This window comes from Lepisma saccharinum, chromosome 18 (genome assembly GCF_977018435.1).
Source record: "Lepisma saccharinum chromosome 18, izLepSacc3.1, whole genome shotgun sequence".
NCBI classification, from domain to species: Eukaryota; Metazoa; Arthropoda; class Insecta; order Zygentoma; family Lepismatidae; genus Lepisma; species Lepisma saccharinum.
In genome coordinates, this window is record NC_139246.1 from 50,033,504 (window position 1) to 50,047,390 (window position 13,887).

The following is a 13,887-nucleotide window of genomic DNA, read 5'->3' on the forward strand; positions in this document are numbered from 1 at the left end:
AGGTTGCATGGCATTTCAGGAGCGATGTCTCGCGAACGGGTCTGCTCCAGGTCTTGTGCAGGCCTCTGACGATGGTCTTCAGTGAACACTTACTCCCTTGTACAGGGAATCTCTATCAGCAGCGTACAATACGAGGAAAATCGGGATGGAATGCCCAGACACAAGAGAACAACAGGATATAAACTGCTTTCACAATGACGAACATTGTACTAGCAGCCAACGAATCGCTTGAATTTCCATTCATGTGCTGCCCAAATGAGAAGAGAACTAATAATGTATGGTCTTTTCTATTCATAAGTGCGTCAAACCACTCTAACAATGGTACAGATGAACTTAGAAAGTTGAAAGTGTCTCCATACGTCATCAATTAAGTTGCCGAAGTTTGTTTTAAGTCCACTGTATGCACCAATAAGCTAATCGGAACTGGACCTATAGTTTAAAAGTGGGATCTGAACAACTATACTCTGTCCTGGATATCTCTGGAGCTAGCGAACGAAAACAAATCTCTGCCCAAGTAGTATCACGAGACGGCGCCATCAATGAACACGTGGGAGGAACAAGATTGCGTAGAGGGGGGAAAGCGACTGTCGTTACCAGCCTTAGCAGCAGTGTGTACTGCTTCGCTCTGCCAACTCGATTTCCCCCTTCTCTGCTGCTACATGCAGCTTTGCTCCACAGATTATGGGGATAGAGTACATACACCTTCACTGGGTATTGGTCTCGGAAACCCTTGATTACCTTAACAATATATTACCATGAAGACCCATATACTCAAATTTTAAATATCCGATTTTACAGGAGTTTTAAACTAACAGTAAACCCAGCATGGTATTTGAAAGGGATATGGAGGAAGACCCCCCCCCCCTTTCCTTTGGTTACTCTGTCTCTCTCTTGTTGTTAATTATTGTTCCTGGGGGTGGGAGGCAGGCAATAATGTGATGTAAAAAGTATAAAATAAATAACCCCTTCCCTCAGTAAAAAAAAAATTCAGGACCACACCAAGTAAACCTTCACTAAACCTAACGAGAGATCTAAAAATATGGGGTCAAATTGCTCCATGACAGTCCATTGATTGGTAGACTCACGAACTAGATATGAACTATTGCTGGTTCGACTGTTGGTCATAAGGATGAACCACTACAGCCTGTAGGGAAAATAAAGAGACAGAACTGTCAAATTAGGTTAGCTACCTCCAACTTTCTCCACATACATAGCTTGTTGGTCGGACTCGCATCGCGGTGAAATAAAATAAATCTCCAAAGTGCTGTCAATGCCGGTTGCTATGGAAACTTTGGTAATACAAATGATTATCACAATTGCTACATTTTAATCTTAAAACACTGGTTCACTGGTAGCATGCCTATTTAACACAAACATTGGACTACAACAGAATTGAGTTTACCAACATGTAGCATTGTACTTGTTTCTCTCTCAATCCTAATGGGTCTTTCCTGATTACACATAATGTGTTAACAGTCTTTCGAGAAAAGAACGTTGTCCTAATACCTAATAGAGGGAAGCAGAATTTGCAACACTCAACACAATAAATGCATGAACTTCATGCAATGTTATTAAATATACATATGTGCTACAATCCAGCCCAAACAACACTGGTCCCTTTCCAAGTCAATAATAGACAATAATTATTTCAGACTTTGAAAACATGTTATATCCACGAGTAAGCTGATACCAATTATAATTGATACTGATGTTCGAAAATTGTAAGAATTATTAAAAATATTGAGTAATACTAACATGTACACTGATAGCAAAATGACTTCGGACCTCATAACAAAAGCACAAAAAATACAGAAAATTCATATGAAAAGCTATTATTAAGCTATTAGATACAGCAAAAAATGCATGTATTAGTACGGAGTCGTATTGCCTTTACTTTTGAGAACCATTTGGATGCACTTCGGAAGTAATTTAAGTTCATGTCAATGCACCACACTTTCTCCAGTTCTGTTTGGAAGGTCTGTAGGTTCCGAATCTTCTTCTTTCCCAGGAATTGCTTCATACGATGCCAACAATTTTCAATTGGGTTGAGATCGGGGCTATTCCCAGGCCACTCTAACATCTTTATCTGTTGTTCCTCAAGCAATTTCCTTACCTTCTTAGCCGTGTGACAAGGAGCGTTATCATGCATGAAAAGATCACACTCGTGGATCTGAAGCATATCCACTAAATGGTCCTTAAAACGTTGATATATCGGTCTGTGTTCATTGTCACATTTTGCAGTAAGAAATATAAACCTGCCCTACCCTTTTCACCTGAAAAACACACCCACACCATTACAGACTGAGATTGTCTAACGGTCGGAACCGTATACTTTGGGTCGTATCGATTTGAAGATGATGGATGTTGAATCTTAGCAGCTCCCACTCGGAACAGTTGAAATGAGCTTTCATCGGAAAATATGACTTTCTTCCACTGTGCTGGTGTCCAGTGTGCATATTTCTTTGTAAAAGCAAGACTATCTTTCTTCATGCAGGCGGTGAGTAGTGGCTTCTCAACGACACATCAAATTAAAGTATTTCTGTAAACGGTGCTGGATCGTGTGAACACTAATGTTTTCCAGCAGACTTGGGTGCATTTCTTTAAGTTCTGATGCTGTCAGTCGAGGGTTTTCCTTTATTTCTATCATTAGGAGAGCGTCTGTAGATTTGGTTGTTTTTCTTTGCCTCCCACCACTGAATTCGTGCTTTGGAATGGCAGTCGGAGGCAGTCAGTCCTGTGGCGGCTGCTAGTACCTTCATTATGGTTGATTTTGCACGACCTGTTTGTTTGCATATCGTCTTTATCAGGACGTTTTCACTTCGCCATGCAATAATGTTGGCTTTCTCCACACTACTACAGTACTTTCCCGGCATATCACAAATACACCTGTACAGTAGTCAAATATCTAACACAAATACAGTAGGAAAATATCCAACACAAAATGCACCACATGAAAACACAGCAATTTATCACACACACTACAGCAGAAAGTCACCCTTCCTGCGTCAACTAACAATATGAAATGAAATGAACTCGCTTATCAGCAGTAATACACTGTTGCCGGATACGTTCATGCAGAAACAATTCAGTGTTCGAAACAAAACAACACTAGATACAAGGCTACAAAGTGATAGACTGCTTGCTAAGGCAGATTTCACATGAGGTCCGAAGTCATTTTGCAGCGGGTGTAAGCATTTTGCTGTCATTGTATGGATCAACTTACAACTTTCTTTTTTCTTTTTTTGTTTACAACATTCAAATAATGACAGCAGAATATTAAAATTGGAGTCATTTAACCACAAAACCTATATTTTCAAATAACACTTGAGCAAAATAAACGAAAATTTCAAATTTTGCATAATTTCCAGGATAATTAGACTCCACAAAAGGGTCACACACCACTGTTGCAAATCCCATGTAATATTGAAACTCTTGAAAAAATATTGGATGGTTTCGGTGTATAAATTCAAATCAATACTTTCTGTTGCCGATACCTCTAGTATCCTCTGATATTCATGTATTGGTATCGGCTGAATCCTAATTATGTCCCATTACTTACCTTACTCTTTGCTTGAGTTCTGATGTAAGCTGATCTTCACCCAGCAATTCGTCATACCACTGTTTGACAACATTGTTTGGATAAATTATATCATATCCAGGTAAAGGCAAAACCAATTTATTTAAATTGGATTCCTCCAGATCATCTTTTGTTAGTATTCGTGGAGCTACTTTCTTCTCTGGAATTTCATCTTCTGGAAAAGAAAAAAGTATGCTAAATGGAATTTATAGTGTTTATATTTGTTACTGATAGCTGCAATCTTTACAATAATATGTATATAATTTCCAAAGAACACAATAAAAACTGAAATAGAAGAAGTTGTAATTACCAATGTGAGATTGTGTGACATTAGGGCACATGAAATAAAAACCTTAACATTAAATAAAAAGTTGTTTTTACATGGTATGATGGTATGACTTGAGCCATGGTGTTCCAGTCGGTAGACTTCCACATCGGAGACTCGGGTTTGATTCCCGAGGTGGGTGATCTAACGTTGGAATTTGTCTCCGCATAAAGCAACTCTGGGGCTCACCCAGCCTCAAATCAATGGGTACCTGGGAGCAACTCTGTGGGATAAAAGTGGCTGGAGCATGGTGCTGATCACATCACCTCCAAAATAGCAGTGATCAAGAATGTATCCCCTACCCTCACAGCCTCTAAATGGGCCTTCATGGCACGGTGCTATATGTACGGGGAAGTTTACCTTGTGACGGTACGACATTAAAAAGTTCTTAAATTATGAAAGCATTGTAGAACAACACCACCACAATTGGCAATGGTGTGTGCAAACTGCCTCAATGGTTCAACACTTAAGTGTTGTTCTCTCCCAACAAGTAGAATTGATTGAGCGTTCTGCCCTACAATAGAACAAGAACAACGTTGCTAAACCTACTGTCACAAAATGCTGCTTTCTCTAGGTGTCGAACACAATATAAGAATTTGACGCAGATGTTTTTGGTCGATTTTCAACCTCTTGCACAAAAATGCTCATGAAGAATATACAACAGGACTCTATCGCTATTCACTTCTTTCCCCATGCTTTTATGGAATCCCCCTAGCAGATGGAGGAACCAGGGGGGGGGGGGATTAAACTTGTTTGTGAAAACTTTTCCTTCCTCCCTGTTAGTGGGTCTGTTGGCTATGGGAGAGAAAAGATTGTGAGAGTTTGCCAACCTCAATTATATGGTACACTCTTCAGCATAAACTGTCTCGCGACTTTCAGGATGTGTGAAATCGACCAATTCCACATTGGTTATCTTAGGTTCGTCTCTGATGATCATCACAGTTATGGTCGGGTAGAGTGTTGCTAGAGGCAAAGACCAGTAAGAAACCTTGATGAACTGAAGTTGCTGCTGAGGATGCAATTAGATATTAGATAAGATTTATGTTTCTTTTTAATGGAAAGTCATTTACATTCCTCAATAAGCTAGGATCTAGAATGTTTTTTACTGTCAATTATTTACAATTCGAAGTATTTTCAGTAAAAATTAGGAGTGAGCCAATACCCCTTTGAACCAATACTGATACTATTGCAGATTTCCATTGATACTGATACTTGAAAATTTCAATAATAAAAGTAGTTCAAAATATTGATCAATAGTAGTGTGTAGAGATATTCTTCTCCAATTCTATGCATCTATTTACCACAAGAGTTGCTTTAGAATATTCAAGAATTACACCAGGAAATTATAATAAATGTTATGTAATCACAAAATCCACATTTTGTGCAAAATTGGTGATAAATAAAATGAAAGTTTGAATTTAGTATAATTTCCAGGATAATTAGACTCTGCGAAAGTGTCATGTGGCATTTTTGCAGAGTTCGTGAAAGACCAAAATGCCGGAAAAGTATTGGTAACTGAATTCCAACCGATACTTTCTGATATTGATACCACTGGTATACAAGCTACAAAAACTTCAAAACAGTTGCATAACATTTATACTGAATGTCAAAAGAAGAGAACATATTTCCCCATACTTACAGGAACTTAATTGGTTAAACGTTAAAAATAGGAGAACATTTTGGCATTGTCGTTATTGTACAGGATGTTGAACAATAAGGAACCTAAATATTTATATGATCAAATTGCCCCATACAAGAAGGGGAAACAAATTAACCTTCGTCAAAAAATACAATTCACAATCCCCACACACAGAACAACAATTCCTTCATAGTCACTGCAATAAAAGAATGGAATGAACTCCCCCCACCACTGACCTCAGGGGAGCTCCACCCTGCAACACACAAAATAAACCTAAAGAAACTTCTACTGTCCAAACAATAATGCCTGGCTTTGTCTTATCTGTAATGAATGGGAATGAGGTATTGGTTTTAGTTTTAGCTGTAATAATTGTATTCTAATTGTGGTTTTAGATTTAACTCTGTACCTTCAGTACATTAATTGTTTACATTATAAGTATTAATGTTTTATTTTTATTTTTCTACTGCAACAGTGATTTTCAAGAAGTGTAAAGTGTCAATTGTAATATGAATTTCACAAGGGTTTGTTGTAAGAACCGAAACATGCCCTCTCAATAAACACGATCTTAATATTATTATTATTATTATTATTATTATTGGCTGATAGTGATACATCGGCACTGCTATCGGCTCAGCCTTGGTAAAAATATATCATTTGGTAATCATAATAAATCTGAAGGTGTACAAGCAGACATTCGGGGGTAACCTTGAAGATGATTGCATGTATTCTTCTTCATGGGGCAGAAGATTTGTCTGTGTAGATCATGGAATTCAGATATGAGGAGAGAGAGGGGTGCCAGAATATCTTTTGGGAGGGCAGTAAAATTTAGTATATTTACATCTAAATACCATTAAATATGCATATTTGGGCTAAAAGAGCATATACAGTATTTATCTAGGTTTCTTGTTTCTGGGGGTGGACTGGTTGACCAGGATGGGGGGCATTCACACCTCACCACCTCCTGCCCCTCTAGTGCCATCTAGGAATTATTACAGAATGCCAAGTGTTTCAACTCTGGCTTTCTCACTTGTGTGTAGTCATGGGCAGCTTAAGGGCATAAGGAACAGTTTCCATGTACAGCCAGACAGGAAGAACTGAAACCGCTCCTCCCTCACCAATCTTTCGAGCTGGAGAAGGAGAGGTCCGTGTGCTGGGTGGTTGCTGACGGAAAGAAAACTTAGCATTACGCTTATGGAAGTATTATTTTACTTGTTCTCTTGGGAATACCAAACTTCTAATGATGTAGAAAAGCACATCAGCGGGAACAGGACAGGTTGAAGATTTTGTTTGTGTTAGGAAAAGTCGAAACTTCCATTTAATAATCGCAGTTGAAGACATGGGAGTCTATATATAATTATTCATCACATATTTTGCAGATTGTATCTAGCTTAATAATAGACTTAAAACCACTTCCACTTTACCACTGAAACACATTCTATGTAACAGGAGGTTGCGTCGCCCCAGTCGAATCTGGTCATGCTTCCATTTGAAAATAGGGAGTTCAACAACTACGTGTGCATAAATTATCTGTGAGTTCACGAGATTCGAATATTTGGGAATTAATCTACATTTCTTAAAGACAACAAAATTAATAATTATGTAAATGTTTTTGGCATTGGAAAAATATTTTAAAAAGGTATGTTAATTACAACTTTGATTATTTTATGTAAATATTGTAAAAGTCTACATTGCATGGTGTAATTATGGAAACGTGTCAATATCGACCAAGTTTCTTTGGTATTTTGTAAACAACCATTTAGTATAAAAAGGAACCAGATTTCTGTATATTTCAGCTATCTTACCCGATTGCTGGTATCACAAGTCTACCTCGTAGGGAGAACTGCCCGGTCCTTTGTGGATGCTGCAATTTGCTTGGGTTAGTTTCTCATAAGCCTGCTGCTTCAGCTCTGGGTTCTTGCGATACCAAAAAAGCAATCGTGAATAATGTTGGAAGGGTTGCCAGTGGATAAGTGTTATTGTATACTGTGCATAAACGATAATAAACCAGATGTTATTGGAAGAAAGTTCCATACCCTTTCATTTCTAACTCATGAAAGGTATAAAATCCGACACCAGTGACCAAGTCAGGGCCTGCAATTTAGTTACCCCAATAGCTAACTGAGAAGTGTGATCAAGGGTAACTTAGCTACCTTTTCTAGGCTCTAGAGGACCAGTGTAGGTACGTGTCAGTGATTATTGGCGACAGTGACAGTACCTGAAGCTACCCACCTGTGGATTCTTCAAGTTCCCGTAGAAGCAGACGATCTGTGGATTCCTATTCCAGAACCAGAGAAAGAGAAGCCATGATGTCAGGACCACAGAAAGCAGTGACCTGTAAGACTACGAAGAACCTGACCTGCTGTACCCAAGAGGAGAAGAAAGATGAAGATCTGGTGCTGTGCACAGATTGCCATAAATACGTCCATGAGAGCTGTGCTCTGAGAGTGACCAATCCTGAGGATCCAGGAGCCGAGATTACGAGGTGTAACCGGTGCATTGCAGAACCAAGTGCTGACATCATCACCAAGGGAAACTTAAAGCAGATGATGCTAGATTTTATGGCAAAGTTGAGCATGCAGACTTCAGAAGGGGAAAAACAGAGGTTGAAGGAGAAAGAAGAATATGAAAAACAGAGACAAAGGGAAAAAGATGAAATTAATCAGATGTTTACAGAGTTTAAAAATCTGCAAATAGAAAACAAAAAACAAAGGCAGTTAGAGAAAGAAGAAAACAGAAAGCAGAGGCAGTTAGAGAAAGAAGAGACCAAGGGTTTACTTCTAGAGTTTAGAGAGAGCTTAAAATAAGAAAATGATAAGCAGAAAGAAGAAACACTTCACCTACTCTCAGAACTCCAGAAAAACTTAAGAGAAGAAAGCACGCAACTAATGAATGAAGAGATGCAGAAAGAGAGGAATAAAAGGCAACAAGAAAGAGAAGAAGATAAATAACTTTTTACTTCTATGATAGGGACCAATAATCAAGAATTAAATAACTTAGTCGAAAAGGTCCGAGAAGAAGGAGAAAGAAGATACAAAGAAGTGAGACAAAGGATAAGAAGCTGGAAAAGATTGAGGTGGTGATTCAGGAAATAAACAAGACCTGTTCCCAACAACCCAGTGGCCTTTCAAAGGATTAGACGAAAGAAATAGTGGAGATGAAACCCAACTCAAGGAAATTCTTTCCCAGACATCTGGTGCAGAAACACCATATGATTCGGACTCCTGAGAGAAGAATGGGAATCAAACCAAGGAAAAGGAGTGCGGAGTCCAGACGGAGGCAGTTCCAGAAACACGTCCTTTGAACCCTGCAGCTGTTTTATGGAACACGTCATCAACTAGCAAAGCATGTTTAAACACAAGCTCGTTTTAGAGGAAGCTCTTACCTCTACAACGCCTCACAATTTAAATTGTTGTGAAAGCAAACCACCAGTTGTACTGAAGATAATTTAGAAGTACTTTATCTTCGCCTAAAACCACTACTAAATTCTGAAAAAGAAGATACATTTGTAGTTTGGACACTAACTGAAAAAGAAGATACATTTGTAGTTTGGACACTAACTGAAAGCTCAAATAATAAACCAGAAATTTTGGTGGAAGTGCTGGGATTAAACATTAGGTGCACATTAGACACTGGAAGTGAATGCACCGTGATGAGTTATGACTAGGTCTAGGATTTTGATGACTTTAAAATTGTCAAAAAATGACCTTTAAAAAATGCATTTATGACCTAATACATCCAAGAAAATGCCCTATAAAGTTAGAAAAATGACCTAAAAATCTTGAAAGATTTGTAAAACAAATTTATAAACTACCAAGATAAATTCAAATTACACATTAACGTTACAGTATCTATCACATGTTCATTGCGTATGGTAGTACAAGTAAGAAAGTTCACTTTTTGTCATCTTTTACACTTGAAGTACTGAGTTGCAGTATGCATATTTTCAAAAGTGAATGATTGTCGATTGTCGGACAAGAGAGCCTTCCTTGTACATGGAAAAACTTCTCTCAACTTCCACCAACACAAGAGGAGCGTACTTCAAATGAACAATATCACTTGCTGTTAAGTCACTTTCAATTCCATGGAGTACAAATTGCTTCCCTGACAAAATGTCTGATACAGAGCACAAAACTTTGTACCCCTTGTTTTTTAACAATAATCCATCTGGCGACAATGTATTTATTGATAGTGGGAAATCAAATTATTTGAGCTGAATCAACAATATCTTTGTTTCTTCAAACATAGTCATTCAGAATTACGCTGAGGACAATGAGACGAGAGTCTGGAACCTTTCTCCTTCAAAGGGTTACATTTGCATGTAAAATGCCCCTTCTTTCACCAGAATGTAGAAAAATGCATAATATGACTTTTAAAAGGCCGAAAAATGACAAATGGTTTATAAAGTTTAAAACATGACTACTCCAAAAAGGGTCAAAAAATTCGAAAAATGCCCTAACAAAGGCATCCCAATTTATTCACTTACGTGTAAAACACGTTCCTATCTACTTATGGAATGTTTCTGCCTTACAAAAAAAATGCAATTGCACCAAAATCCTAGCCCAAGTTATGACATTTGGATGAAATTATGAGAACTGTTATCCGGATTAAAGTTACAGAGATGTCCAGATTGGAAGTTAAGAGATTTTGTAGGACATGAGAGATCACGCATTGTTGGATACAAGAAGCTTCATTTTGAAATTGGAAATGAAACATTTGAGGATCAAGTTTACATTGTGAAGAATCTTGAGGCTGAACTTTTATTTGGATATCCTTTCTTTAAGAAATACAAAGCTCACTTGGATGCAGATGCCAATAAGATATATTTCTGACTACTGAAGGTCGCGTCGTGAAGGAGAAATTGATTTGCAGAAGCCAGGAAGAGGAGAATGAAGCACTGAGGGATAAGACTTCGATTATAAACTCCATTGCGGCAAAGGAAACTCCAGATCCAGATGAATGGGCCGCTGATGAAGGAGATTTTAAGAAGAAAGCATTCGCACCAGAGTTGCTGCAGTTATTGAAGAAGAAGAAGGAAGTACCCATCCAGTTATAGAAGGAAGTACAATGCCTGGTTGGCCAAAATTCGTAAAGAACGCAACCTGAGAGATTCATCTTAGCATCACTAAACTTGTGCTTGCCTCATCCTATCCTGTTCCCATGTCCAGAAAGAATGCAGAGAAGCAGAAAACTTTGAACCCGGTACATCAGTGTAACTCAACGTTTCCGTTGATGGATGGTTACGACCCAGATGATCAAGTGAGAGATGTGCAGTATGGAAGGTGTGATCCATCTTCAGTGAACTTAACACACATGCAGCTTGTGGTGGAAGAAGCGAGAGCAAGAATGACATGATTTTGTAAATACTAAACGTTGACATTTTATTGTTAACAGTTATTAACCGATGAATTTTTGTTATAATTCAAGATTTTAAATACTTTGATTTGTAACGAACCCGTCTCATCACAAATTGTAAGAGTCGCACCTCTATTTTTATGACTCTTCTAAGAATCTAAGAAATTGAGAATTGTATAAATTAAAAAAAAAAAAATGAGTTCCACCTCTATTTTGGAAAACTTACTTTAGGAATATACTTTTATTAGTTTATTTCTTCTCCACCCATTTTCGCTAACATCGCAGACCCTATATGAAGGTAAAAGCTTGGCTGGCAAGTTAGTTAAACTCCGCTACTGCGAGAGACCAAGTACCAGAAAGGGAGGACTCCACTTTCGGGCAAGAGGAGGTGCGCTCCGCTCCGGCAAGAGACCAAGCACCGCAAAGTAGAATCACTCCGCCCTATCCAGCGAGAGTAGTAACGGCTCCATCTTCGGAATGAGAGAAGCTGAGCTCCATCTCCGGACGAGAGATAAGAGGTTGGACTCCATCCACTGGTCAGAGAATCCGCTCCACTTTCAGGTGAGAGATAGCCTCACTCCATCTTCGGATGAGAGAAGTTACGCTCTGTCTTAGGACGACAGAAGTGAACTTGGCACTGCCAAGAACACACTCCACCCTCGGGTGAGAGAAGTGACTAATCAGCTTTCCTTTTACTCCCCCCCCCTGCCCCCCGCCTCCAACCATGAGATAGAAATTTATGCTCTAATAGAAATATTATTTTAGGAGATAGATTAGTAACGGGTTTAATATGTAAACATAGGGTTCCTATGTATCAAGGTAAATTGATAACCTCTCTGTATTAGTCTAAGTTTTCTTTCTGAACTCTGTAGTTTAATATAATTTTATATTTTATATGTTAGTCAATCCTGTGTATCGCTGTGGTCAAGCCTTCAGCTTTTTTTTTTTGAGATGATGTAATAGCGGGAGCCAAACATGATGAGCCTCACCGCTGTCGAAGTTCAGCTTGTGCGGAAAGTGCATAATTGCAACAGTCTCTTTGATTTTGGTGTCGATTAGGGTGTGCGAGTTTGATGTCATATTGTTTCAGGGTCTTGGCTAGGCGGTTGGATGTAGTCTCGTGGTAAGGGAAATTAATAGAACATTTACAAGTACGTTTCGCGGATATATGTTTAGTAATTCGCTTACGTCTTATATTATCAACCATGTTGTTTATTCCCCTTAATATGAATTAATAACTTAATTGTAGCAGTGTTAGCCCATACTAAAGTTCTATATAAAAAATGTTGATAGTTTATTGTAAACTATATATATTTCTTTTGTCATGACAATGTTAATATCATGACCAAATTTTTGAATTTACCTAATGAAAAAAAATGAAAAATTGTAAAAACCCTAAAAATGTTGCTAATAACTTGTTATTGTAAAAAAATTATCTATTTTTTTTATTTTTTCTATTGACAGGGCACCATGTGTCGCCCCAGTCGAATCTGGTCATGCTTCCATTAGAAAATAGGGAGATCAACATCTGCACATGCATAAATTATCTGTGACTTGCACGAGATTCGAATGTTCAGGAATTAATCTACATTTCTTAAAGACAACAAAATTAATAATTATGTAAATGTTTTGGGCATTGGTAAAATATTTTAGAAAGGTGTGTTACTTACAAGTTTGGAAACGTGTAAATATTGGCCAAGTTTCCTTGGTATTTTGTTAACAACCATTTAGTATAAAAAGGAACCAGATTTCTGTATATTTTGGCTATCTTACCCGATTGCTGGTATCACAAGTCTACCTCGTAGGGAGAACTGCCCGGTCCTCTGTGGACGCTGCAATTTGCTTGGGTTAGTTTCTCATAAGCCTGCTGCTTCGGCTCTGGGTTCTTGCGATACCAAACAGCAACCGTGTTTAATCTTGGAAGGGCTACCCGTTACAGATTTGCACTCAGATCTGCATCAGTTAACTTGAATCCAAAATTGCCAATGGATAAGTGTTATTGTATACTGTGCATAAACGATAATAAACCAGATGTTATTGGAAGAAAGTTCCATACCCTTTCATTTCTAACTCATGAAAGGTATAAAATCCGACACCAGTGACCAAGTCAGGGCCTGCAATTTAGTTACCCCAATAGCTAACTGAGAAGTGTGATCAAGGGTAACTTAGCTACCTTTTCTAGGCTCTAGAGGACCAGTGTAGGTGCGTGTCAAGGTGCATGCTCGAATCCTGCCAGAATGGTGTGGCTTTTCTCTCTGTTGCAAAACGTTCTGTTACAAAGTGAAAAATCATTGGAAAATGGCAATTTTCTTTTATAGTGTTTTTTTTTTAATTATTACTAAAGAAATCCACCATGGTAATTTGTACTTGCGCCGATTGACATATAGGTGTTATACGCAGTGACATAATGAAAACATGCGTGGTTTCATGTTGGCTGTCCCAATTGTTCCATGCACAATACACACTACAGTTTTTGGGAGCAAAAATTTTGGAAAAAATTGCGTATTATACACGAGTAAATATGGTATTAGCCTAAAAAATGGGAAATCACTTAATAAAGGAAATGCGTCCATGCACTTAAAATTTCATTTAAGTGGAGAAAACTAGCCACTCAGGATGAAATCTAATCTCTATGTGAATATTTACCTTGATCCTCCCACAATGGTTCGTCAATAACAAAGTCTCCTTCCATTGGCTTCAGACCAAATTCATGTATTTTGCGGGAGACTACTGTATTCCATACATAACTCTGGTAGGCATGAAGGTACATCAAACGAGTATTGCGAGGAATCTAAAAAATAAACTTAAATTAATTTTTGGCCTTAACATAAACACATGAACATAAAACAAAGCACAGTGTGACAACAATATTGCCTGTGTAATTAAACAATAAAAAATGATACTGAGGTTTAGTGAACTGCATGAGATGAGTCTCTTACTAGGGGCGTCAAACATTCCTCTGCAAGTCTGTTATTACTTCTAGTTTCATGTGAA

The 13,887-nt window shown here is 38.0% G+C and overlaps 1 protein-coding gene across 2 annotated transcripts in view; it reads right to left on the reverse strand.

Moving 5' to 3' along the window:
- Window positions 1-13,887, reverse strand: part of Pus7 (pseudouridine synthase 7) — a 137,137-nt gene that overhangs the window by 45,131 nt on the left and 78,119 nt on the right. For both annotated transcript variants that reach the window (XM_083140504.1, XM_083140503.1), the window contains exons 10-11: window positions 13,540-13,684; window positions 3,560-3,752 (exon numbers count right to left, since the gene is read on the reverse strand). In XM_083140504.1, coding sequence (XP_082996630.1) covers window positions 3,560-3,752; window positions 13,540-13,684 — 338 coding nt within the window. The remainder of the gene's footprint in view (window positions 1-3,559; window positions 3,753-13,539; window positions 13,685-13,887) is intronic.